The 22,821-nt window shown below is 48.1% G+C and overlaps 1 protein-coding gene across 6 annotated transcripts; it reads left to right on the top strand.

Moving 5' to 3' along the window:
• Window positions 1-6,556: 6,556 nt before the first annotated feature.
• On the top strand, window positions 6,557-21,683 carry PPRC1 (PPARG related coactivator 1). 6 transcript variants are annotated; one of them, XM_072805566.1, is made up of 14 exons: window positions 6,557-6,751; window positions 11,032-11,220; window positions 11,836-11,982; window positions 12,099-12,200; window positions 12,313-15,202; window positions 15,504-15,557; window positions 16,398-16,455; window positions 17,239-17,306; window positions 18,309-19,038; window positions 20,010-20,159; window positions 20,292-20,358; window positions 20,480-20,601; window positions 20,848-20,999; window positions 21,283-21,683. In XM_072805566.1, exons 1-14 carry the CDS (start codon window positions 6,599-6,601, stop codon window positions 21,384-21,386), a joined length of 4,986 nt encoding a protein of 1,661 aa, XP_072661667.1. In that variant the 5' UTR covers window positions 6,557-6,598; the 3' UTR covers window positions 21,387-21,683. The 6 variants fall into 6 exon arrangements, with proteins under 6 accessions (XP_072661667.1, XP_072661671.1, XP_072661668.1 ...); XM_072805567.1 differs by having other exon boundaries at window positions 6,558-6,751; window positions 12,099-12,191; window positions 17,236-17,306; XM_072805565.1 differs by having other exon boundaries at window positions 6,558-6,751; window positions 17,236-17,306.
• The last annotated feature ends 1,138 nt before the right edge of the window (window positions 21,684-22,821 follow it).

Below are 22,821 nucleotides of genomic sequence, written 5' to 3'. Positions count from 1 at the left end.
GGCTCCCTGCATGGAGCCTGCTTCTCCCTCTGCCTGTGTGTGTCTCTGCTTCTCTCTCTCTCTGTGTCTCTCATGAATAAAAAAATAAAATCTTTAAAAAAAATAAAATCTTAAAACACACACACACAACCTCCCAGGAAACCTATTAAATATGCAGAAGTCTACACCTTCAGATAGAGGAAAATTTTTTTTTTTTTAAGATTTTATTTATTGGGATGCCTGGGTGGCTCAGCGGTAGAGCGTCTGCCTTTGACCCAGGGCATGATCCTGGAGTCCCAGGATCGAGTCTCACATTGGACTCCCTGCATGGAGCCTGCTTCTCTCTACCTATGTCTCTGCCTCTCTCTCTGTGTGTGTCTCTCATAAATAAATAAATAAAATCTTAATCATGCCCTGAGCCAAAGACAAGATACCACTGAGCCACCCAGGCATCTCCATATGGAGGAAATATTTGTCTCTGGAGAAGGAAAAGGATCTAGATAGTCTTCATTTTAAAGAAGTTCCTCAGGCAGCCTGGGTGGCTCAGCGGTTTAGTACCAACTTCAGGCTAGGGTGTGATCCTGGAGACCTAGGATCGAGTCCCACGCTGGCCTTCCTGCGTGGAGCCTGCTTATCTCTCTGCCTCTCATGAATTAAAAAAAAAAAAATGTTCCTCTGGTGATTCTTATGCATGCACGTATTTGGGAAGAGCCCTTTTTTCCAAAAGGGTCCCTGTCACTCAGAGCATTCCCACCAAGTGAATGAAACCTATTAATTTCTCCTTCAATAACCACCTGCTTAGCACAGTAGTGGAACTCGGGAGCCAAAACCAAAACAAAACAAAACAAAAAAACAATAATCTGCTCACTGTGTGCCTCTGTCCAAATGGTTCAACCCTTCCTTCACCTCAATTTTTTTCCTCAGTAGAAGTAGAATGGTAATCTTTGCTTTTCTAATTCTTCCAGGGATATTTCTTTTTTTTTTTTTTTTAAGATTTTATTTCTTTATCCATGAAAGACAGAGCCAGAGGCAGAGACACAGGCAGAGGGAGAAACAGGCTCCATGCAAGGAGCCCGACGTGGGACTAGATCCCGAGACTCCAGGATCACACCCTGAGCCGAAGGAAGACGCTCAACCGCTAAGCCACCCAGGCATCCCTTCCAGGGATATTTCTAATTCATCCAAAGACATATGACAGCAAGCTGAAGACCAAACCATTCCTCAAAAGTGGGTTTTAGGAACTAAATATAAAACACTAAAAGAGATAGTGCCTGGGGGATCCCTGGGTGGCGCAGCGGTTTGGCGCCTGCCTTTGGCCCAGGGCACGATCCTCGAGACCCGGGATCGAGTCCCATATCAGGCTCCTCTGCCCCTTTCTCTCTCTCTCTGTGACTATCATAAATAAATAAAAATTAAAAAAAAAAAAAAAAAGAGAGAGAGAGAGTGCCTGAAGGATTACAACTCCCTGGCAGAGTAACTACCATCCAGGTGTATTAATTTTCTAATGATGTGGAACAAGTTACCCTCAACTTTAGCACTTTAAGACAAACTTTTGTTATTTCACTCAGTTTCTAAGAGTCAGGAATCCAGAAGTGGCTTAGTTGGTATTTTAGCTCAGGGACTCTCACAGGATTATAGTCAAGCTGTTGTCGAGGTCTGCGAAATTTAAGGCTAGAGAATCTACTTCTAAGTTCACTGTCAGTGTTGTTGATAGGCCTCAGTTCTTCAATGGCTGTTGGACAGAAGCTTCAGGTTTTTTTGCTACGTGGGCCATCCATAAGGCTGCTCTCAAAACATGGCACATTACCTTCAGAAAGAGAAACAAGAGCACCTGGGCTGAAAGCCTCAGTCTTTTCATAACCTAATCTCAGAAGTGATGTATCATCATTTCTACTTTATGTTATTGCTCACACAGACGACCCTGCTACAATGTGGGGGTGGGGCTAATAGGAGTGTGAATAACAAGAGGCAGAGCTTATTGGGGGCCATTTGAGGGTTTCCAAGCACACTAGATCTTGTCTTCAGTGTTGTAGGCCTAGAGATTCAATTTAGGAAGTGAATCAGAACACATCAGATTCAGGACACTAATTCACACAAATTAAATACACGTGAGAAACATTATCTTGGCATACTCTCCCTCTTCTCTGAAATACTTTAAACTGGTCTTCCTTTTGAACACACCAATTCAGTTATGGGTTCCCACGTCACAGCTTATATGCTGACTGTTCTTACTACAAAATGCTCTTTGAATGGCTAGGTTCTCCTTGTGCTTCTTACTTCCAATGTGCAAATCATATAAATTTGTTCCCACTCACCTTTTACACTCTCCATCCCATTTATCTTCTGATAGCACTTAGCAGCTCTCCAATATTATTGTAACTCTTTATTTACTTGCAGATTGTCTCCTCAGTAGAATTTGAGCTGCACTAGGGAGGGTTTTTTTTTTTTTTTTTTTTGGTCTGTTTTGTCATTGCTATATCTCCAGTGCCTAACACAGTGCCTGACATATAGTAGGCACTCAATAAATAAACCAAAGTGCTAATTTGTTAATTCACACTGAAAAATATGTTGTTTGAACTGGGCATTTTGTTTCACTTGATCAACACACATTCTCAACATAGAACATGTTATGGGTGGGATGCCTGGGTGGCTTAGCGGTTAAACACCTGCCTTCAGCTCAGGGCATGATCCTGGAGTCCTGGGATCAAATCCCACATCAGGCTCCCTGCATGGAGCCTGCTTCTCCCTCTGCCTATGTCTCTGCCTCTCTCTGTGTCTCTCATGAATAAATAAATAAATAAATAATAAAATCTTAAAAAAAAAGAACATGTTATGAGGAGTCAGTTACTATAATCAGATGAGTCTTTGGTAAGCATAGAGTCAAGAAAAGACGCTCAACCACTGATCCACCCAGGTATCCCTAAAAAAACTTTAAAGTAATGTCTCTGTTCAAATTGGGGCTGGAATGCACAACCCTGATATTAGGAGTTGTATATTCTATCAACTGAGCCAGCCACCCTTGAGGTTTTCCTTTATGGCTCCTAGAGATAAACCTGCCAGTCACCTGGATGGCTCAGTCAGTGGAGCATATGACTCTTGATTTCCGGGTTGTGCATTCAAGCCCCATGTTGGGTGTAGAGATTTCTTAAAAATAAAATCTTAAATAAAAGGGGGGGGAATGCACCTGCCAAGGAGATAAGGAACCATGACACACTTGTTTAGGTGGCACTGGAAATCCAAAGATGTATTCATATTCTTATCTTTTTTTTTTTCTTTTTTTTTTTTTAAGGGGAGGGAAGTAGAGGGAGAGGAAGAGAAAGAATCCCAAGCAGGCTCCATGCTGAGCATAGAGCCCAACATGGGGCTCTATCTCACAACCCTAAGATCATCACCTGAGATGAAATCAGGAGTCAGACACAACCCACAGAGCCACCCAGGCACCCCTATGTATTACCTTTTTGAGTAGATTGTATGCAGACATCATAATTATGAGAATAGATTGTTTCATTAGATGATGAAAAAGCAAAATGACCCAACATTCTGCTTTAACATTAATATTCTTCCCAAAGCCCAATCACCAGAGTAATGACCATAATTAGAGGCTAAACTGCCAGTATTTACAGGGCATCTCTCTCTCTTTTTTCTTTTTAAAGATTTTATTCATGAGAGACACACGGAAAAAGGCAGAGACATAGACAGAGGGAGAAGCAGGCTCCTCGTAGGGAGCCGGATGTGGGACTCAATCCCCAGACCTGGGATCATGCCCTGAATGGAAGGCAGATGCTCAACTGCTGAGCCACCCAGGCGTCCCTACAGGGCATCTCTTCAAATTTATTTTTTCCAGGCAGCTTGTTCTGCCCATGGGTCCTGTCCCTGTGCTATAATAAAATCACTTTTTGCAAGAAAGAAAGAAAAGAAAGAAAAGAAAAGAAAAGAAAAGAAAAGAAAAGAAAAGAAAAGAAAAGAAAAGAAAAAAAAGAAAAGAAAAGAAAAGAAAAAGAATATGTTTCTTCCCTAGAGGAAGAATTATGCCATCCTGTACTGGTTCTTAATTTATCATAGGCAAATTATTTCCAAGTTTATTGGAAATAAAAATTATTTTTTCCCTCATTTGACTGTTATGAAAATATTGTGAACAGAATTCAGTTTTCCCAAATAGTCTGTCCCTATGTCTCAGCTTCTCTGTGTCTCTCATGAATAAATAAATAAAATCTTACAAAAAAAAAAACCCAAAAACCTAATACATTGTGGAACACCTGGGTGGCTCAGCAGTTGAGTGTCTGCCTTTGGCTCAGGGCATGATCCTGGGGTCCGGGATTGAGACTAATATATTGTTACCCAAAAAAAAGCAAGTTGTAGAATCCTACATATGTAATGGTCATATTTTTCTTATATTTTTTAAATTTAATTTTTATTTATTTTTAGAAAAGATTTTATTTATTTATGAGAGAGAGAGAGAGAGAGAGAGAGAAGCAGAGACATAGGCAGAGGGAGAAGCAGGCTCCACGCAGGGAGCCCAATGTGGGACTCCATCCCTGGACTCTGGGATCATGCCCTGAGCTGAAGGCAGATGCTCAACCGCTGAGCCCCCAGGTGTCCTCTTTTAAAATTTTAAAGTAATCTCTGTACGCAATGTAGAACTCAAACTTACAACCCTGAGATCAAGAGTAACATGCTCAGCTGATGAAGCCAGCCCCTGGAATGGTCATTATTTTTGAAGAAAAGACCAGTGTGTTTCCCTATACATTTTTACATGCATAGAAAAAGTATGGATGAATACATACCAAAGGTGACAAAGATTAAATCTGGGGATTAAAACTGGAATTTGCAGGCAAGAGCATTTTTTATATAGTTCTTTTTTTTTTTTAAGATTTTATTTATTTATGATAGAGAGAGAGAGCGCACAAAAAGCAGGGGGAGGAGCAGAGGGAGAGGGAGAGCAGGCTCCCTGCTCAGCAGGAAGCCACACCTGGGGCTTGATCCCAGGACCCTGGGATCATGACCTGAGCCAAAGGCAGATGTTTAACCAACTGAGCTATCTAGTAGGCCCCTTATATATAGTTTTACATGTAGTTTAGAGCTACTTGAACTTTTTAAAAAGATTTATTTATTTTAGAAAGAGTGTACGTGTGGACGCCTGGGTGGCTCCGCGGTTAAGTGTCTGCCTTTGGCTCAGGGTGTGATCCTGGGGTTCTGGGATCGAGTCCCACATCAGGCTCCCAGCATGGAGCCTACTTCTCCCTCCGCCTATGTCTCTGTGTCTCTCATGAATAGATAAATAAAATGTTTTTTAAAAAAGAAAACTTTTTTAAAAATAAAAAAAAAAACAGGGATCCCTGGGTGGCGCAGCGGTTTGGCGCGGGCCTTTGGCCCAGGGCGCGATCCTGGAGACCCGGTATCGAATCCCATGTGGGGCTCCCGGTGCACGGAGCCTGCTTCCCCCTCTGCCTATGTCTCTGCCTCTCTCTCTCTCTCTCTGTGACTGTCATAAATAAATAAAAATTAAAAAAAAATAAGAAAAATAAAAAAAACAAGGAGCGTCTAAAGGGCAAATGAATGAATAGTGGTGATAGTGACGGACTGTAGAAATATAGAGAGGGTTCATGATTGGTTGGGATGATCAATAAGGTTCTCCTAAATAAAAGAGCATGAAAGATGTTTCCAAGTTGGAATATTCCAAACAGAAAACAAAGGCAGGAGAACACTAGTTGTCTTTGTATGACAGCAAGATAATGTGCAGCAGCAAGAAATACATTTGGTAATGAGGTGCCAATGTGGGTTTCTCAGTAGCCCAGGGTCCCCCCAAATGAGGCATTTTAAGATTAAATTCTACAAACTTCCGTTTATAAGATAAATTGGTAGTAGGTATACAATGTGCAACATTACATAGCTAATACTGGTATATGATGTATGGGAAAGTTGCTAAAGGGTAAATCTCATCACAAGGAGATAAATATTTTTTATCTATGTGAGATGGGTTAGCTGAACTTATCTATGGTGATAATCATTTCACAGTACATGTAAATCAAACAATCATGCTATATGCCTTAAACTTATACAGTGGTGTATATAGTTATTTCCTAATGAAACTAGAAATAAAGGAAGATTAAACTATAACAAAAAAAAATATTAAACTAGCGGTGGTGGCGCAGTAAAGTACGTGAAGGTTAGCGCCTGGAGTGCGGGTGCCCACTAGGGGGTGCTGATTCAAAACACGGGCCCACTTTGACTAAGATAAAAGGAAAATACCGCATTCTAGAATGCCAGATAAGAAGGCGTTTGGACAGTTGGAAAAAATAGGAAAATAAAGAGATGTACAAATGTAACTCTCCCATTATTACCTCGCATTCCCCAACTAGATTTCCCCCATGGAACACAGAACTAAGCGTGACACTAGGTCTGTAGCGCGTGCCGCGGCGGCTCCGCTTAAAACAACTACAATTCCCAGGCTCCCTTGCGAGGCCAGGGCCTTCTTCCCAGGTGCTAGTGGGCCTCGCCACAAGGCCTTTTGGGATCCGTAGTCTTGCAGTGTCTTCCGGGAATTGTAGTTCCCTTCCCATAATCTGCTGGGCGAGGCGGCGCCGGCGACCAGAGCTGCGCTGGGTGTTCAGGGGCCAAGATGGCGGCGCGCCGGGGACGCAGAGACGGAGTCGCGCCGTCTCCGAGTGGGGGCCCCGGACCCGACCCCGGCGGTGGAGTCCGCGGCAGCAGTCGGGGGAGTCGGAGCCAAGCGCCTTATGGGACTGTGGGCTCTGTGAGTGGCGGGGAGCAGGTGAGAGACTGGCTGGCGGCCCGCGGCTGGCAGCAAAGCGGCGTGTGCCGGGCGGTGACACGTGGACGCCACAGGAAAGGGAGGAAGCGCTCGGGAGGAGAAGCCGGCTGCCTGTGGGAGACGGGTTGGGCCGAATGGATCTGGGCTGTTTGCTAAAGGGACGTAGGCAGAGACAGGGTCCCTATGGCCATTCCTCTGGAACACCGAAAGGGCATAGCCAGGTGTCGGAAACATGGCCCGTGGTGGGGGGTCAGTGATTCGGACTTGGAATTCAGGGTTAAGACCTCTTTTCTAAGGATGCCGAGTGGGGGTGCCGCTAGCACCGCGCTGCAGTGCCTTTTCGGAGCCACGTGGGGGGGGGGAGAGCAATTTTCCCGGGAGAACTTGTCGGCTTCCCCTCCCCCTCTAGGAGGCCTTGGCACCCACGTGGGTTGGGCTTCTGGTGGGGGGGTGGCCCGCGGGTCCACGTGGGGGCGGGGAGGGGATGTCCACGTGGCTCCCGCTCCTGGCTGCCCGGCATCTCGTATCGGCGTTGGAGCCGCACTGCTGGGAACTGGGTGTGTCTCAGCCCGTCCCGCCATCTCTGACCCGGTTGGGGGCCCCTAGCCTAGAAAGAAGGTTAGGGGCTGTTAGAGTCAACTTTGCCCAGGGTCCGGGAGTAGTTTTTTTCTCCTGCGTTGGTTCACGGCGCCTCAACAGCGAATGGTGAATGACCTTCCAGATGTGCGGGGAGTCAGTTGCCTGCGGATGGTGGGGTGTGTTGGGGAGGGTAGAAGGGCTGTGGAGTACGCTTGTGGCGACTTCTGTCTGACTGGCTTGTCGTGGGTTGTGAGTCATGGGCACTGGCGTTTTGGTTGCCTGCGGACCTGCCTTATTGGTGTTTCAAGGGGCTTGGGGAGTGTCAACATATACGTGGGACAAGACTAAGTTAGGGAAAGGGAATCCTTTCTCCTTCCCTTTTTCCTTCAGCGTCTCTTTTGAGTAGGCAGCTAAGGCCTGCTTCTGTGAACTGACACATATAAACTGAGGTGATTTGTATTTAAAGCCCTTTGGAATTTTGCTCGGATGGGAAAAGGAGATTTAAAAACTATTCAATACTACATTTATTGGATGGGGTGGCTTCTGTCAAGATTCTGTTTCCTTGGTTTTCTCAGTACTTAGAAGCTTATCATCTCACTCCTCAGCAGAGGGCTTCTTAAAAGTTGCTACCTAGAGTGTTGGTGGGCAGGACTTAGTCTGAACTGTTGTTATCTCTCTTAATTAAGCCAAGTCCTTGAAAACTTTTGGGTGGTTCAGTTTGGTTTGGTTTTGGTTTTAGGTGGGAATTAGGCTGCAGGCTATGTCCGTTCCAGGTTCCAGCAAACCAATCCAAGCTCTCGCTTCTGGGGCCCTAGCTTGGGGACTGCTCACCTTTTATGGGAGAGGCAGGAAGGATCCATCACCCAGCAGTAATCCGATTTAGGTGGTCATCTGGGGTTGGAGAGGATCTCCTGGAGAAATTATGTGTGTCTCATCTCTCACCTCTCTCTCATAAAGGTGGATATGTGGAAGCTAGTTAGTCCACCAATATTTATTGAGATACTGTGTTTAGACAGAAGGGATGCTGTGGTAAGCCACACATAGTCCCTGTTCTCTAGGATGGTTTTATTGGGATAGACAATAAATAATGAGTGGGACAAAAGGAAAGTGCAGCATATTTGGGATTACATAATGAGCAGTAGTAATCTACATTGCAGGGTCTGGGAAAGAACATTTTAAGTTGAGACTTTTGAAGTCTGTGTGGTGGGGGAGGGAGGCTTTCATCAGAGGAAATAGTGCGAGAAGGGCTTGAAGTGGGAGAGAACAAGGTTTATTGAAGAAATGGCAAGGGGTGCCTGGGTGGCTCATTGGGTTAGGCATCTACCTTCAGCTCAGGTCATGATTCCAGGACCCTGCTTGGGGAGTCAGGCTCCTAGCTTGGGGAGCAACTTTTCCCCTGCCCTTGTGCCATTCCCTCTGCTTGTGCTCACTGGTTCTATCTCTCTGTGAAATAAATAAATAAAATTTTTTTTTTTTTTTTTTTTTAGGATTTTATTTCTTTGAAAGAGCACAAGCAGGGGGAGGGACAGAGGGAGAAGCAGACTCTGCTGAGCAGGGAGCCCAATGTAGGCCTTGATCCCAGGACTCCTGGGGATCACCACCTGAGCCAAAGGCAGATGTCCAACCAACTGAGTTACTCAGGTACCCCTAAATAAAATCTCTTAAAACAAAAAAAAGAAACTTAGAGACCTGTGTGTCTTGTGTAGAGAGAGGCAAGTGGTAGGAGGACACACACTGGAGTAGAAGTGCCTAGTGGGGAACACCAGGGTTTCTTTTTTTTTTTTTTTTTTTAAGATTTTATTTATTTATTCAGAGACACAGGCAGAGGGAGAAGCAGGCTCCATGCAGGGAGCCTGATGTGGGACTCGATCCCGGGTCTCCAGGATCACGCCCCAGGCTGCAGGCGGCGCCAAACCGCTGCACCACCAGGGCTGCCCAACACCAGGGTTTCGAAGTTATTTTAAGGAGTTTAAATTTAGTGCTAAGAGCAGTAAGATGCCATTGGAGGGGTTTAGGGAGGGTCTCAAAAAGTTATCAGTTGTGTATTCTTAATAGTTTGTAGTTGGTTTTGAATCCTATAGGGACAAGACTGGGTGTGGAAAGCCAGTTGGGAGGTTGCTGAAGCTGGAGATGCTGGTGGCTCGCTCTCTTTTAACCGGGTTTAGCCCCTAGATGATCTTGGTAGTCTTGAGAGCTGTGCTTCTTGGGGATTGAGGGATAGATGATGTCAGGGGAAGATGGGTATGTCTCTGACTGGGGCTCCAGTACCTTCCTGATGGGGGTTGTGAGTAGTTCTCAGAGCTGGACATTGTTGTAAGATTCTGGCCCAGTAGCTAGGTCAGGTAGGTGGCAGGACAAGTCGAAATGCAGCCTCCTTGCTCACCCAAGAGTGTTTGCTGAGCCAGGTGCTATTCAGCTGCTAGTTGTAATTATAGGATTGTGAAGGCTTGGGAGGAGTTGGTGCCTAAAACCTGCCACCTTTCACTTCCTCTCTGGACTTGGCCTCCTAAAGTGTATCTAGCCTTCCTCTCTGGGCACTGGAACTCTTCAGCTTGATTAGGAGCGTGGGTATGGGGATACTGTCACACCTATTGCCTTTTCTTTTTTCTTTTCCTCCCTTGGAAGAGGTGTAAACTTTCCCTTTGGTGCTGAAGGGGAGGGGGGATTGGTTTGTCTGTATTTGTTTCTGTTCTTTGGCTTTCATCTGTTTCGTATAGTGGAGATACCCCTGGCTCTGGCCTCTGGCCTTGCCAGCCCCATTCTAGCTACCTCTGGCCCCGCCCACGCCCACACTCTTGACAGGCCTGGGCGGAGGCTCCCTGCCTGACAAGGCTAAAGATGTTGCTAATTTTCAGGCAAGAGTTGGGGTGGGGCTTTTCCATGTACTGAATCAAGCTTTCTCTTTTGTGCTCATGTGGTCCTGTTAGAGTTAGGAAGAGACTTTTTCTTTGGAACTACCATTGAGAAGTTGAGTGGCACACTGTAGGGCCTTCAAAATAAAAGTTTGATTGAAGTGTGAATGTTTAAACCCTTCCAAGATTCAAGAAGGATATAGGCTAGTATGGTACAAAGGGTTATTTGCCCCAGAGGAACTTAGAATCCAGCTTTAGTAATGATGCAAGGGATATCACATTTGCCAGAAAAATAAGTGCTATGAGACAAATGAATTCAGGGATATGAGGAGAGATCAGCATGGGTTGGGGAACCTGAGTATTCTTGAAGAAGGTAGGGTTTGAGCTAAGCAAGGAAGAGAGGTCTGAGCAGGATTTGAGGGAGGTAAGATGGTTGGAGCTGAAGTCGCCTCCTCACTGACCACCTCTCCTTTGGTATACCCCTCAGACTATCTGCTTTTACCACTACCGGCAGACAACTTTTCTGAACAATCTTGATCTTTTTGATGTTCTTACTCCCTCATTTAATAACCGTCTGTGTGGCTCCAACTGTTTCTGGATGGAGTCCAAACCTTTTTTTGCCCAGAAGAAGGTCCTTGAACACTGCCATCCTGATTGGTACTTTGGCTCATGGGTTGTATTTCATTCTGCCCAGCAAGTCCAGATTTTTGGCTTTGGTGGGGCTCCTGCTGAGTTTGGGGCCATTGGTGGAGGGCTGGGCACACGGTTTACAGAGCCTATCACACAGGTGCCTCAGAAGTCCCATGCCCTGTAGCTTTCATGCCCTTCTGATAATCCTGTTTGTCCCAGGTGCTGCTGCATGAGGAAGGGGAGGATTCTGGTTTTGTCAGTCTGTCTCGGCTTGGCCCCTGCCTGAGGGATAAGGACCTGGAGATGGAGGAGCTGATACTGCAGGATGAGACACTGCTGGGGACCATGCAGAGCTACATGGATGCCTCCCTCATCTCCCTCATTGAGGATTTTGGGAGCCTTGGGGAGGTGAGCTGGGGCTGGGCTTAAAAAGGTCTTTGGGTGGGAGCTGTGCATTTAGGCTATGGCTCAGTGGCTCTGCTTTCCCAGGATCTTGGTTCCTGGATACCCAAACCAAGTCCTTGAAGTGTGTTTTTTGTCTCAGAGTTGGAGCTGTAGGCTGCCAGACCATGTCCCATGTGAGGATGCCCTAGCTGGCTTGAACAATAGTCTAAGGCCTTTCCTGCTGCATGGGCCCTCATCTCACATGTCCAGAGGGTTCTAGTCTATTTTGAGTCCAATTCCAGCCTAGCCAAGGGCTGTCTGCTGAGCATCCCACATCTTGTCTGAGGGTGGAAGGAGTATATGAAACATAAGCCTAAGCCTCAATTCTGATAGGCTCCTCTTGGCACTAGAGAGGTGGGAGATGACAATGAGATTGGAGCCCATGCTTTCTGCACTGCACTCAGATCTCTCTCTGGCTAAAGGCAGACACTTAACTGCTGAGCTACCCAGGCATCCTTTAGACCTCTCTTTGGCAATTGAGCTGAACTGAGCCTGCTTCCCTTGGTGTTCAGTCCTTCTCACTGGCCAGTAGATGATTAGGGATGATGGTGAGACCTTCCTGTTGTCTTTCTGGAGCAGAGCAGGCTATCTCTGGAGGACCAGAATGAAGTGTCACTACTTACAGCTCTGACAGAGATCTTGGACAATGCAGATTCCGAGAACCTGTCTCCGTTTGACAGCATTCCTGACTCAGAACTACTTGTGTCACCTCGGGAGGGCTCCTCTGTGAGTGTGGGACCAGGGGAAGGGGGTGTGTGGTTGGTGCAAAGGTTAGAGCCACAACTGTGGGCCTACTCATATGGCTGTGAAGCACTCATCTCAAGTCTTTTCCTTTCTCTCAGCTGCACAAGCTGCTCACTCTCTCCCGGACACCCCCGGAATGTGACCTCATCACCCCGGTTGACACATTGGGGCCCAGCACAGGCAGTAGTAGAGTGAGTGGGGTAAGCCTGACCAAGGGAGCCTCAGAGACTCCCAGGAGGGAGGAGTATGTGGAGACAGGCCTGGCAAAATGTATCCTTGGAGAAAACTTGCAGCTTCTCTTTTTTCTCACAGGTTGAGATGTCTCTCTCAGATCCTCCTTGGGACTTTTCCCCACCTTCCTTCTTAGAAACCTCTTCCCCTAAGCTTCCTAGCTGGAGATCCTCAAGGTCAAGAGCTCGCCGGGGCCAATCACCTCCTCCCCAGCAGCGTAGTGATGGGGAAGAGGAGGAGGAGGTGGCCAACTTCGGTGGCCAGATGCTTGCTGGGGAACTTGACAACTCCGTGAGCAATATCCCAGACTTTCCTATGCACCTGGCCTGCCCCAAGGAGGAAGAGAAAACCTCAGCCTCAGAGATGGCAGTGCAAGCAGCTGGTGACGAGAGCATCTCCTCCTTGAGTGAGCTGGTACGGGCCATGCATCCCTATTGCCTGCCCAACCTCACCCACCTGACAGCACTTGAGGATGAGCTTCAGGAGCAGCCGGATGATTTGACACTGCCTGAGGATTGTGTGGTGCTGGAGATAGTGGGCCAGGCAGCCACAGCTGGTAATGACCTGGAGATCCCAGTTGTGGTACGGCAGATCCCTACCAGACCCCAGCCTGTGCTCCTGGATGACTCACTAGAGGCCAGTCCAGCTTTGAAGCTACTCATGCCTACGCTGGAGTCAGAGACAGAGGCTGCTGTGCCCAAGGAAGACCTTTGCCCTGAGAAAGAGAGGTTGTCAGTGGACTCCCAGGAAAAGCTAGAGTCAGTCTGCTTGTTGAAGCCCAGGGAGGTCATGGAGCCAATGATGCCCAAGGAGACTCACAACACACCAGCCAACACAATGCTGAGCTCTCAGAGAGCTCGAAAGGGCAGGAAGAAGAAGAGCAAAGAACAGCCAGCATCCTGTGCAGAAGGCTATACCAGGAGGCTGAGGTCATCTTCTCGTGGGCAGCCTACCATGGCTACAGAGGTGACCTCTCAGGCAAGAAATGTGCCTCAGGAGGAACCTCAAAAAGAGGTTGGGCCTCCTCGTAGTAGAGGGAAGCCCCGGGCTTGGGCTCGGGCCTGGGCAGCTGCCTTGGAGAAACCTAGCTCTGGGAACTTGGAGAGTAGTGCTGGGCAAGCTAGTTGTGCTAAAGAAGATCCTCTAGACCGTTACTCCAACCTTGTTGACAGCATCCAAGCCAACCCTGTTCCAACCCATGTCTCTGCTCGAGCCAACCGCATGCCACTTGACGCTGTTGAAACTGATCCCACTGAAGTTCATCCTGTTCTAGCTGACCCTGTACCTGTTGATCCTGCACTGGTTGACCTTGCTTCAGCAAACCCAGAACTGGTTGTCTCTCTCCCAGCTGACCCAGTGCTGATTGACCCAGTTCTGGCTGACTCAGCAGAAATTGACCCTACAGTGGTTGTTCCCATCTCAGATGACTTGCCACCAGGTGACCCTGTCCCAGCTAACTCAGCACCAGTTGACTCTGTTCCCAGTGACCTGGCTCCAGTTGATCCTGTGCTAGTTAAGTCTAGGCCATCTGATCCCAGACGTGGTGCAATGTCATCAGTCCAGGGGAATCCAGCTCCCCGGCTCCTTCTAGAGTCAGAGTCCTTGGACCCTCTAAAGGCTGTCATCCCCGAAGTCCAGGAGGTTGGGGGTCCTGTGAAGGTAGAAAGTAGTACCACAACCCAGGAAGCCAGACCTCGGCCTCTTAGCCTGTCAGAGTACCGGCGACGAAGGCAACAGCGCCAAGCAGAGGCAGAAGAGAGGAGTCCCCAGCCCCCAGCTGGGAAGTGGCCCAGTCTCCCAGAGACTCCCACAGGGCTAGCAGACATCCCTTGTCTTGTCATCCCACCAGCCCCTGCCAAGAAGACAACTCTGCAGAGAAGTCCTGAGGTTCCCTCTGAGGCTTGTTTTGTGCCTGTGGGTCCCAGCCCTGCTTCTTCTAGTCCTGAGCCACCTGTAAGCAAATCTGTGGCCTCAACTACCATTGAGCAGGTGCCATCCCAAGAGCTACCACTACCAGCAAGACCTCTACCTCCTGTGCAGCCCATGCCTCCCGCAATGCCCACTGCTTTGCCTTTTCCTCCAGGTGGGCTAGGCCTGACCCCCGTGCTGCCCCTTCCTACAAGTGGGCAAGGGATCCCCAGTCTGCCCCCACCACCACTGCAGCCTCCCAGTCTTCCAATGTCTATGAGGCCAGTGCCACCTGATCCCTATACTCATTATGCTCCGGTGCCACCTTGGCCTTGTTATCCCCCTGTGTCCCCTTCTGGCTATCCTTGCCTGCCCCCCCCACCAACAGTGCCCCTGGTATCTGGTACTCCTGGCACCTATGCTGTGCCCCCCACTTGCAATGTGCCTTGGGTACCTCCTCCAGCCCCAGTCCCACCTTATAGCTCCAGCTGTGCCTATGGGCCCTTGGGATGGGGTCCAGGGCTGCAACACCCTCCATTCTGGCCTACTTTGCCACCACCTCCTTTGCCTCTAGCATCTGTTGGGAGAGCTGCTCCTCCACCCAAGGTGGAGCCCAGTGGCAGTCCAGCTGGTCCTTCTGAAAGTGTACTTCCTGGGTCAATGGCTCCTCCCCTCTGTCTTGGGTCAGCTGGCCAGGGAGCTCCACCAATAGAGCCCACCAAGGTAGAGGTCAAGTCCATGCCTGCATCTCCTCATATGAAACACAGGATGTCCTCCCCAGTGCAAAGCCCCCAGATCAAGGCTCCACCATGTCTGTCCGCTGAGAGTGTGGCTGTTGAGGAGCCTGCGTCAGAGAGGCTAAAGCCTGAGACCCAAGAAGCCAGGCCCAGGGAGAAGCCCCTCTCTTCTGTTGCCAAGGCTGTTTCCACACCCACACCAAAGCAGAGCACTATATCTAAGCTGCCTGCTGTCCACCCAGCCCGTCTAAGGAAACTCTCCTTCCTGCCTACCCCACGTACTCAAGGCCCTGAGGACGTGGTACAGGCCTTCATCAGTGAGATTGGTAAGTGCCACACAGTTTAGTTGATGTGAGTAAAGGGCAAGGGGCTTGGATGGTGAGTGTACTCCGTAGAACAAGGTAAACTACCTTGACGGGGCTGAGCTTTGGTTGTTTGGAAGGTAGGTTGTTTGGAGGGTTCCTGAGAGGCAGAGCTCTTGAGTTTGTTTGATTCCTTCCTGCTTTGTGTTCCTGCCTTAGTCTACTTAGTACAGTGGGTAGGGGGAGCATAAAGGGAGAAGTGAGGTGATTTGGGAATTATAAGATGAGTTTTCTGTCTCCAATCCTGTGTGGTGTGCTTCCACAGGAATTGAGGCTTCGGACCTGTCCAGTCTGCTGGAACAGTTTGAGAAATCCGAAGGTGAGGAGCCTGGGTAGCTACGCTAAACCCCTTTCTGTTGCTATTTAATTTGGGCCCAGCCCTGTTGCTTAGATGGAAGGAAGGGAGTGGTGGAGGGGCAGTCTCAGAGAATTAATCTTATTTCCTGTCAGAATGGGGAGACAAGGTTCATCTACAATACAATCTAAGCCAGGGAGAGGGGTGGTGGTACAGCATGGCAAGAATTACGAAGAGTAGATGGATGTGGAGATTGAAGTGGGTTGGGTTGGTAGGGAACATTTTTCTAGAAGGTAGTAGCTCTCAAGCTGGATTCTGAAGACAGGGGGTCTGTGTGGTGAATAAAGGCAGAGGTACAGGAATGACTGTGTATAGTGTGTTTGGAAGGCAAGGGGTAGCTCAGCTTTCTCAGTACAAAGCAAGGATCTAGATGCTGTAGAGGGTACTGTGTCCTATCCTCAAGGAGCTTATGGTCTAATTGGGAAGGAAAATTTTTAAAATGATTCCTGATTTAGTAACAAGCATCTATAGTACAAGGGAAAATATAAAATATGGTAAGTGTAGAACAAAAGTAGACCACAAGACCAGGAAGTAAAGTTAGGTCATGTAGAACCTTGCATGCTAGGCTTGGAAGTTTGGACTCTGTCGCAGATTCATGAGGAGTTAACAGATGTCTGTGAGCAGAGACATGATTAAAAATAGTACCTGGGTACCCACTAGGAGAGAGTGGACCTCTCTGGGGAGAGCCCAGTGAAATCTATAGGTAAAGTAGATTTTCCTTCTTTGGGTCTCCAAGCCAGCCCTTTTGTCCACCTCAATCTGGAACATCTGGTTGGCCTTTTAACTAATTTGGTTTCTTTGCAGCCAAAAAGGAGTGCCCTCCCCCGGCTCCTGCTGACAGCCTGGCTGTAGGAAACTCAGGGTGAGTATGGAGACATGAGCGAGTTACCCTACAGCTGTTGGTCAGCAGCCGGCCGGCACTTCAGGACTGTCAACTGGATGCTTCTGTTGCAGGGACTTTTAGTCAGCTTTAGAGTCTGTCCCTGTTTTCCCGTGCCCCCCTCAGCCCATCACTACTAGACACAGTCTTGGGTGGTGAGGTAGGAGGATGTGTACTATTCTCTGCTGATGCCAGTCTGGGATTCCAGATGTCCTGAAGGTGCTTTTTATCTTCTGGCACATCGTGGCTTTGGGGATTTCTTTCTTTTGTTTAATAGACTTTTAAGCTTGCTCAATACTGGTAATGGTATAAAATCAAGTAGGGGAAGATGTTCATGCTAGGGCTCTCCTGATTCATGGAGGAGGCACCCTGGACATCCTTGTTCCCCAGTCTTCCAGCACTGAGAGGCCTTTTTTCATTTTTCATGTTCATGGTACCGTATCCTGTTCTGCTGAGCATGTTCCCATCCACATTGATTTTGGGTTTTAAGCTAGGTGGGCAAGGTTCCTGGCTTAAAGGAGGTGGGGGTGGGGATTCAAGGTCATAGCCAGCCTGCCTCCTAGAATTGAACAGAGCCAAGTTAAGACCCAGCCTACATCACAGTCACAAAGAGCCCTTCTGTGCTGGAGGAGAGTGATAGGGACAGTTTGTGCATCCCTTTCTTCTCTGCACACACCCCTCTCTCATTGCTTTGTGAGGAAAAGAGATGTACAAGATGTTGAGGAGGCAATGAACCAGGCTTTCCCTTTTCCCCCCCGCCAGCAGCGTTGACACTCCCCAGGAGAAGAGGCCCCTAGACCGGTTACAAGCCCCAGAACTGGCCAACGTGGCAGGTGGGTTCAGAGTGGCGAACTCGGCCTTTGATTAGTTTGTGCAGCAAATGTTTATAGAGCCTGCTCTGCACCAGGTGTGTGTAGGTGTTGGGAATACAGAGATATGATCCTCATCCTTGAGGTTCTCATGGTCCAGGGAGCAGATGTATAAACTAATGAGCATGTTGAGTATCAGAAGTTATTTGTTAAAGAAGCCTTTGTGGTTTATAGTGGGGTCTGAAATGGGTCAGTGAGGGGAGGGTTATATATAGAAGGTATAATCCCTGCAGCAGAGGTTTGAGAAAATCACTGATATCAATCAGATAGATTTAGGGGATGGGGCATTCTAAAGAGAATGAGCAGCTGGAGTGAACTGAAGAAACAAAACCAGCCTGGTATGTTTTGGGGAATTGTGAGTTGTTTGGCTGGAGTGTATTGGCTGATGGGGGTGGTGGGCAGAACTAAAGCAAGAGATAAAGCTCAAGTGGTTAAGTAGGAGGTCAGACTACGGGAACTTTGAATGCCATGTTGTTTGGACTTCATCTTGTGCATTGAAGAAGCAGTTGGTTTTGGGGTGCTCCCTGTAGCAGGAATGTAGAAGAGATAGGTGGATGGATGTGAAGCCTGAGGTAGGAGATCACTGGAAGATGATTATGGGAGTCCAGGCAAGATGCAGTCCTGAAGTCAAGCAGTACTAGGGGGAAGGGCTGGGTCTAAGAATGGAGAGGTAGAGGAGACAGTCACTAGCTAGGTTGGGGCAGTGAGAGGTTGAGGGGTTCAGGCGGACCCTAGCTGGCTGGGTATTTTTTTGTTTTGTTTTTTTGGCTAGGTTTTTATTACTTGGTCTTCAAGATAGGAAACTTGAGGGTAGGAGTAGTTGCAACAGTGGGAGAATTTGGGCTGTTGACTGTTGTTGGTGTATTTTGTGACATGAAGTGGGGGTCACTGGAGCCTATATACGCAGTGCTGGGAAGTGTAGAATCGGATCTCATCCTGCTATCTCCATCCTCCCTCCCCTCACAGGGCTCACCCCTCCAGCTACCCCTCCCCACCAATTATGGAAGCCCCTGGCTGCTGTCTCACTGCTGGCCAAAGCCAAATCTCCTAAGTCCACCGCCCAGGAGGGAACCCTGAAGCCTGAAGGAGTTACAGAGGCCAAACATCCAGCTGCAACCCGCCTCCAAGAAGGGGTCCGTGGCCCTAGTCCAGTCCATGTGGGCTCTGGGGACCATGACTATTGTGTCCGGAGCAGGACTCCCCCGAGAAAGACGCCTGCCCTAGTCATTCCAGAGGTGGGCTCCCGATGGAACGTCAAACGCCATCAGGACATCACCATCAAACCTGTCTTGTCCTTGGGCCCAGTCACCCCCCTGCCCCCACGCACAGCTGCCTCCCAGGAGCCACTTGATCACAGGACTAGCAGTGAGCAGGCAGATCCCCCAGCTCCTTGCCTCGCACCATCCACCTTGCTGTCCCCTGAGGCCTCACCTTGCCGGAATGACATGAACAGTAGAACTCCCCCTGAGCCCTCAGCCAAGCAGCGGTCAGTGCGCTGTTACCGAAAAGCCTGCAGGTCAGCCAGTCCCCCAAGCCGGGGCTGGCAGGGCTGCCGTGGCCGCAGCAGCCGTTCTGTCAGCTCTGGGTCCAACCGGACCAGCGAAGCATCTTCCTCCTCATCCTCATCGTCGTCTTCCTCATCCCGGTCCCGGTCCCGGTCCCGGTCCCTCTCCCCCCCACACAAGAGGTGGCGAAGGTGAGCTCTGATGCCTTGTTAGGTCCTCTTCATTTAGGAAGTCCATGTGCTCTCCTCCAGTTTACTTTGAAAGCTTTTGCACATTGAGTTTGATACATTCAGGCTCTAAGGCTTCCACTTCTGTCTTGGCTTTTGTATTTTCGCCCTTTCTTGGATTACTGAAGGAGGCAAGCTGTGAGAAGATAGCTTCTGTCCTCTATTTGAGTTAGAGATATCCCTGAGGTCTCCTGCTTCCTTGACCAACCCTGCCTTTGGGAGACCATTAGGGTTAGATCTCACCCATGTTTAATCTGTCACGTACTGTATCAGTAGTCCTCACTTCTCTTTTCTTGGTGGGCTGTCGGAAGGTGGGATAGGGGGTTGTTAATGGCAGTTCTTCTAATCATCTGTTGAGGAAAGAGTCTGGGCAGTTCCTTTGTTACTGTGACCTCATATATTTTCTGACAGTACATTTTTCTCAGTAACAGATCCAAATTTTCCTACTTAATTCATAAGAATTCTTGGTTTTGGAACCAGAATGGCCTCTTGAGAAATGATCTCTAATACAGGTCTAGCAAGTCACCTTCCTTTTACACCATGGTCGCAGCACTGCTGTGAGACATGTTAGGGGAGCAGGAACCCAGAGACCCAGGCCTGGCACCCCCAGCTAATTGTAAGACCTAAGGCCCAGCCCCTTAACTCTTGAGTCTCCATTTATTTTTCTTCACTCACTCTGACTTGTTAAATATTTTTGTTTTTAATTGCATAATTGAAAGTGTGATTTGTGCCAAAACACTAAAACACTCCAGATACATCTAAAGTTCATGAGGGCCTCAGTTCGGTCGTCTGTGGAGTTCTTCTAGAACTCTTTTGCTCTGCTTTGCCTTTGGGCTTGACCTTCCTGACTGGGAGGGAAGGATGGGTCCAAGGCGAGGTAAGTAGAATATATCTGCACCATTCCCAGCATTCCTGCATGCTCCTTTATCCTCCAGATCCAGTTGCAGTTCCTCTGGACGTTCCCGAAGATGCTCTTCCTCTTCTTCCTCCTCATCTTCTTCCTCTTCTTCCTCATCTTCGTCATCCAGTTCTCGAAGCCGGTCCCGCTCCCCATCCCCCCGACGGAGAAGTGACAGGAGGCGGCGGTGAGTATAGTATACGATCAGGGAGATTGTGCATCTGGGATGCAAATGCCTGAGGAGTTCTGAGATTTGAGCTACCTAATGTCGGGGGGTGGGGGGTGGTGGCTGATGGTTGGTACCTTCTTCTCATATCAGGTACAGTTCTTATCGTTCACATGACCATTACCAAAGGCAGAGGGTGCTGCAGAAGGAGCGTGCAATAGTGAGTAGAGGAACGGGTTTTGGGGGGTTGATGGGACTTGTCCTTGGGCCAGGAGCTTGGAGAATCTTCTACAGCAGTTGCCGTGGTTCATGGTGTGTCAATTTTTCTTGTTCCAACATAGGAGGAGAGAAGAGTGGTCTTTATTGGGAAGATACCTGGCCGAATGACAAGGTCAGAACTGAAACAGAGGTTCTCTGTTTTCGGAGAGATTGAGGAGTGCACTATCCACTTCCGTGTCCAAGGGTAAGCTTGGGCCCTAAGGTCAGAATGTCTTTTCTGTCCCGTCCATTTACTTTGATGCTTGTCTTTCCCCCTTGCTCTTTGTGCTAGGTAATGTAGGATGACCCCTTCACTCCCACAGTCAAAGGGCTGGCCATTTGGGGACTGAGAAGAACCACCCCAGTCCCTCTCTATACCCTGGGAAGTATTTCTTCACCATAGCATGTGCCCAAATAGGCATCCTAGCCTCTGCCTCACCTTCCCCACCAGTGACAACTATGGTTTCGTTACCTACCGCTATGCTGAGGAGGCATTTGCAGCCATCGAGAGTGGCCACAAGCTGAGGCAGGCAGATGAACAGCCCTTTGATCTCTGCTTTGGGGGCCGCAGGCAGTTCTGCAAGAGAAGCTATTCTGATCTTGGTGAGTGGAAGAGACCCCGAGGCTTTGGTATACTTCATATTGTTCCCAGAAGGGCTCCCAACCTTTTGAGAGTGGGGCTCTCTTTCATGGAACTGACCTAATACTTAATGTGACAAAGAACCTAGGGGGTGGTGGGATGAGAGGAGAAATGAGGGCTCTCTCTTTGACTTAAAAACCAAGGTTATACTATCTCCATCCATTATTGGGGTGGGAGGAGACTGGCTATTTGAGGACCCTGTGGTAGGGATGTCACAGACCTTGATGTCTGTCTCTATTTTTATAGACTCCAACCGGGAAGACTTTGACCCTGCTCCTGTAAAGAGTAAATTCGATTCTCTTGACTTTGACACATTGTTGAAACAGGCCCAGAAGAACCTCAGGAGGTAACCCTGGGCCCTTCTCCCCCTTCCCTTTTTCTTTGGAGGTGTCCAACCTCCTCCACCCCCCCTCCCCCACTTTAGGGGAGAGAGCTGCTAGTGAGGAGATGACTGTTTTATAAAGAAATGGAAAAAAGTGAAATAAAAAATGTGTTAAATCAGATTTTTTAAAAAGGGTTATTTGTTTTTTATAACAGGCATTGAAACAAGTTAACTTGCATTCCTATGTTCTAATGGGGCTGAGGGTTCCCCAGTGTTTGGAAGATCTAAGTCACTATGCAGACTAATAAACACAAACTAGAGAGAATTCTCAAGTGCTGTTGTGCTTCTTTCAATGGTATTAGTGCCAGACATCTCACTTTTCCAATCTGAACACAATCAGGGATGTGCTTACCTCCATTTAGTTTCTAGGACCCCTTTTTGGTCAGATGTGAAATCCTGTTGGAACTCTGCTCAGGATGTGTTGTCAGTGAAATCAGTCTTCTAGGGCAGTGCTTTCTCAAGTTTAAAAGGGAATTTGAATTATCTGGTCATCTTTTTAGAATGCAGATTCTGGCTTTTGGGTTGGGCCTGAGATTCCTCATTTCAAACAAGGGATGCTGATGCTACAGTCCCAAGGAAGGGATTTGACTATCAAGGACCTAGAGGAAGCTCACACCTGTTCCAAATAAAGATTTTCTAAACAAGACTTTTATGTGCACATGTATTCAGCATTTTAGCTTGAGCGTAATACTTGACACAACAGGTATTCAGAAGAATGCGTGCATGTGAATAGACCTCTGGGAAAGGGGAGATGTAAGAGTATTATCTATCTAGGAGAATGCCTATTTTGAGAAAAAGGAGTGGTATGTCTTCTGAGAAAGTGGATTCTTACCTTTCCTGAGGGGTATGAATGGGAAGTAGTCAAAGGGTAGTGGGTAAAGGGACTGATACCTGCTAATGTGAACTGAGATGTGATAGAGCTTGGAATTAACTTGGCAGGCCTGGGCACTGATTTTTCAATACTCATGACAGGCAGTTGGAGGGTTTTCTAGTTCTCCTATAGGGAGAGTTCAGGTGTGAACTGTGACTCAGGAGATAGAAGGATTATTTCCAGGATTATAGATTTGAAGAGATTGCTGCTGCTGTATCACTCAGGATTGATGCACAATGAATGGCTTTTCCCTTCACGGAGCTGACTTAATGCTGAATGAATGGGTGGGGGTTGTCTCATGGGCAAATCATGGTTAACGGACGGGCATTTTGGGGGATCCTTGAGCCACTATTCATGGATGATCTGAAGGATCCTCTGCAGTGGAGGTGGGAATCCAGAGGCTGGAGCAGTATCTGACAGAGGGCCTCTCTGGGTGTTAGAGGCAGGGAAAATGAAGGGTGGGAATCGGCTGGCAGCGCGAATGGGGTGATTAGGAAATCTGTGACCGAGTCTAGTGAGTCCAAGGACAGCT

Source organism: Canis lupus, chromosome 29 (genome assembly GCF_048164855.1).
Source record: "Canis lupus baileyi chromosome 29, mCanLup2.hap1, whole genome shotgun sequence".
NCBI classification, from domain to species: Eukaryota; Metazoa; Chordata; class Mammalia; order Carnivora; family Canidae; genus Canis; species Canis lupus.
Note: the sequence above shows the minus strand (reverse complement) of the source record. Positions and strands in the feature narration are given on the sequence as shown.

Excerpts from the sequence above, each read along its gene's own strand:
- PPRC1 (XM_072805565.1), top strand. The coding sequence starts at position 6,599 with ATGGCGGCGCGCCGGGGACGCAGAGACGGAGTCGCGCCGTCTCCGAGT. Across the intron at positions 15,203-15,503 it reads GGCCTTCATCAGTGAGATTG|GAATTGAGGCTTCGGACCTG; the intron begins GTAAGTGCCACA and ends GTGCTTCCACAG. Across the intron at positions 21,000-21,282 it reads GAGAAGCTATTCTGATCTTG|ACTCCAACCGGGAAGACTTT; the intron begins GTGAGTGGAAGA and ends CTATTTTTATAG.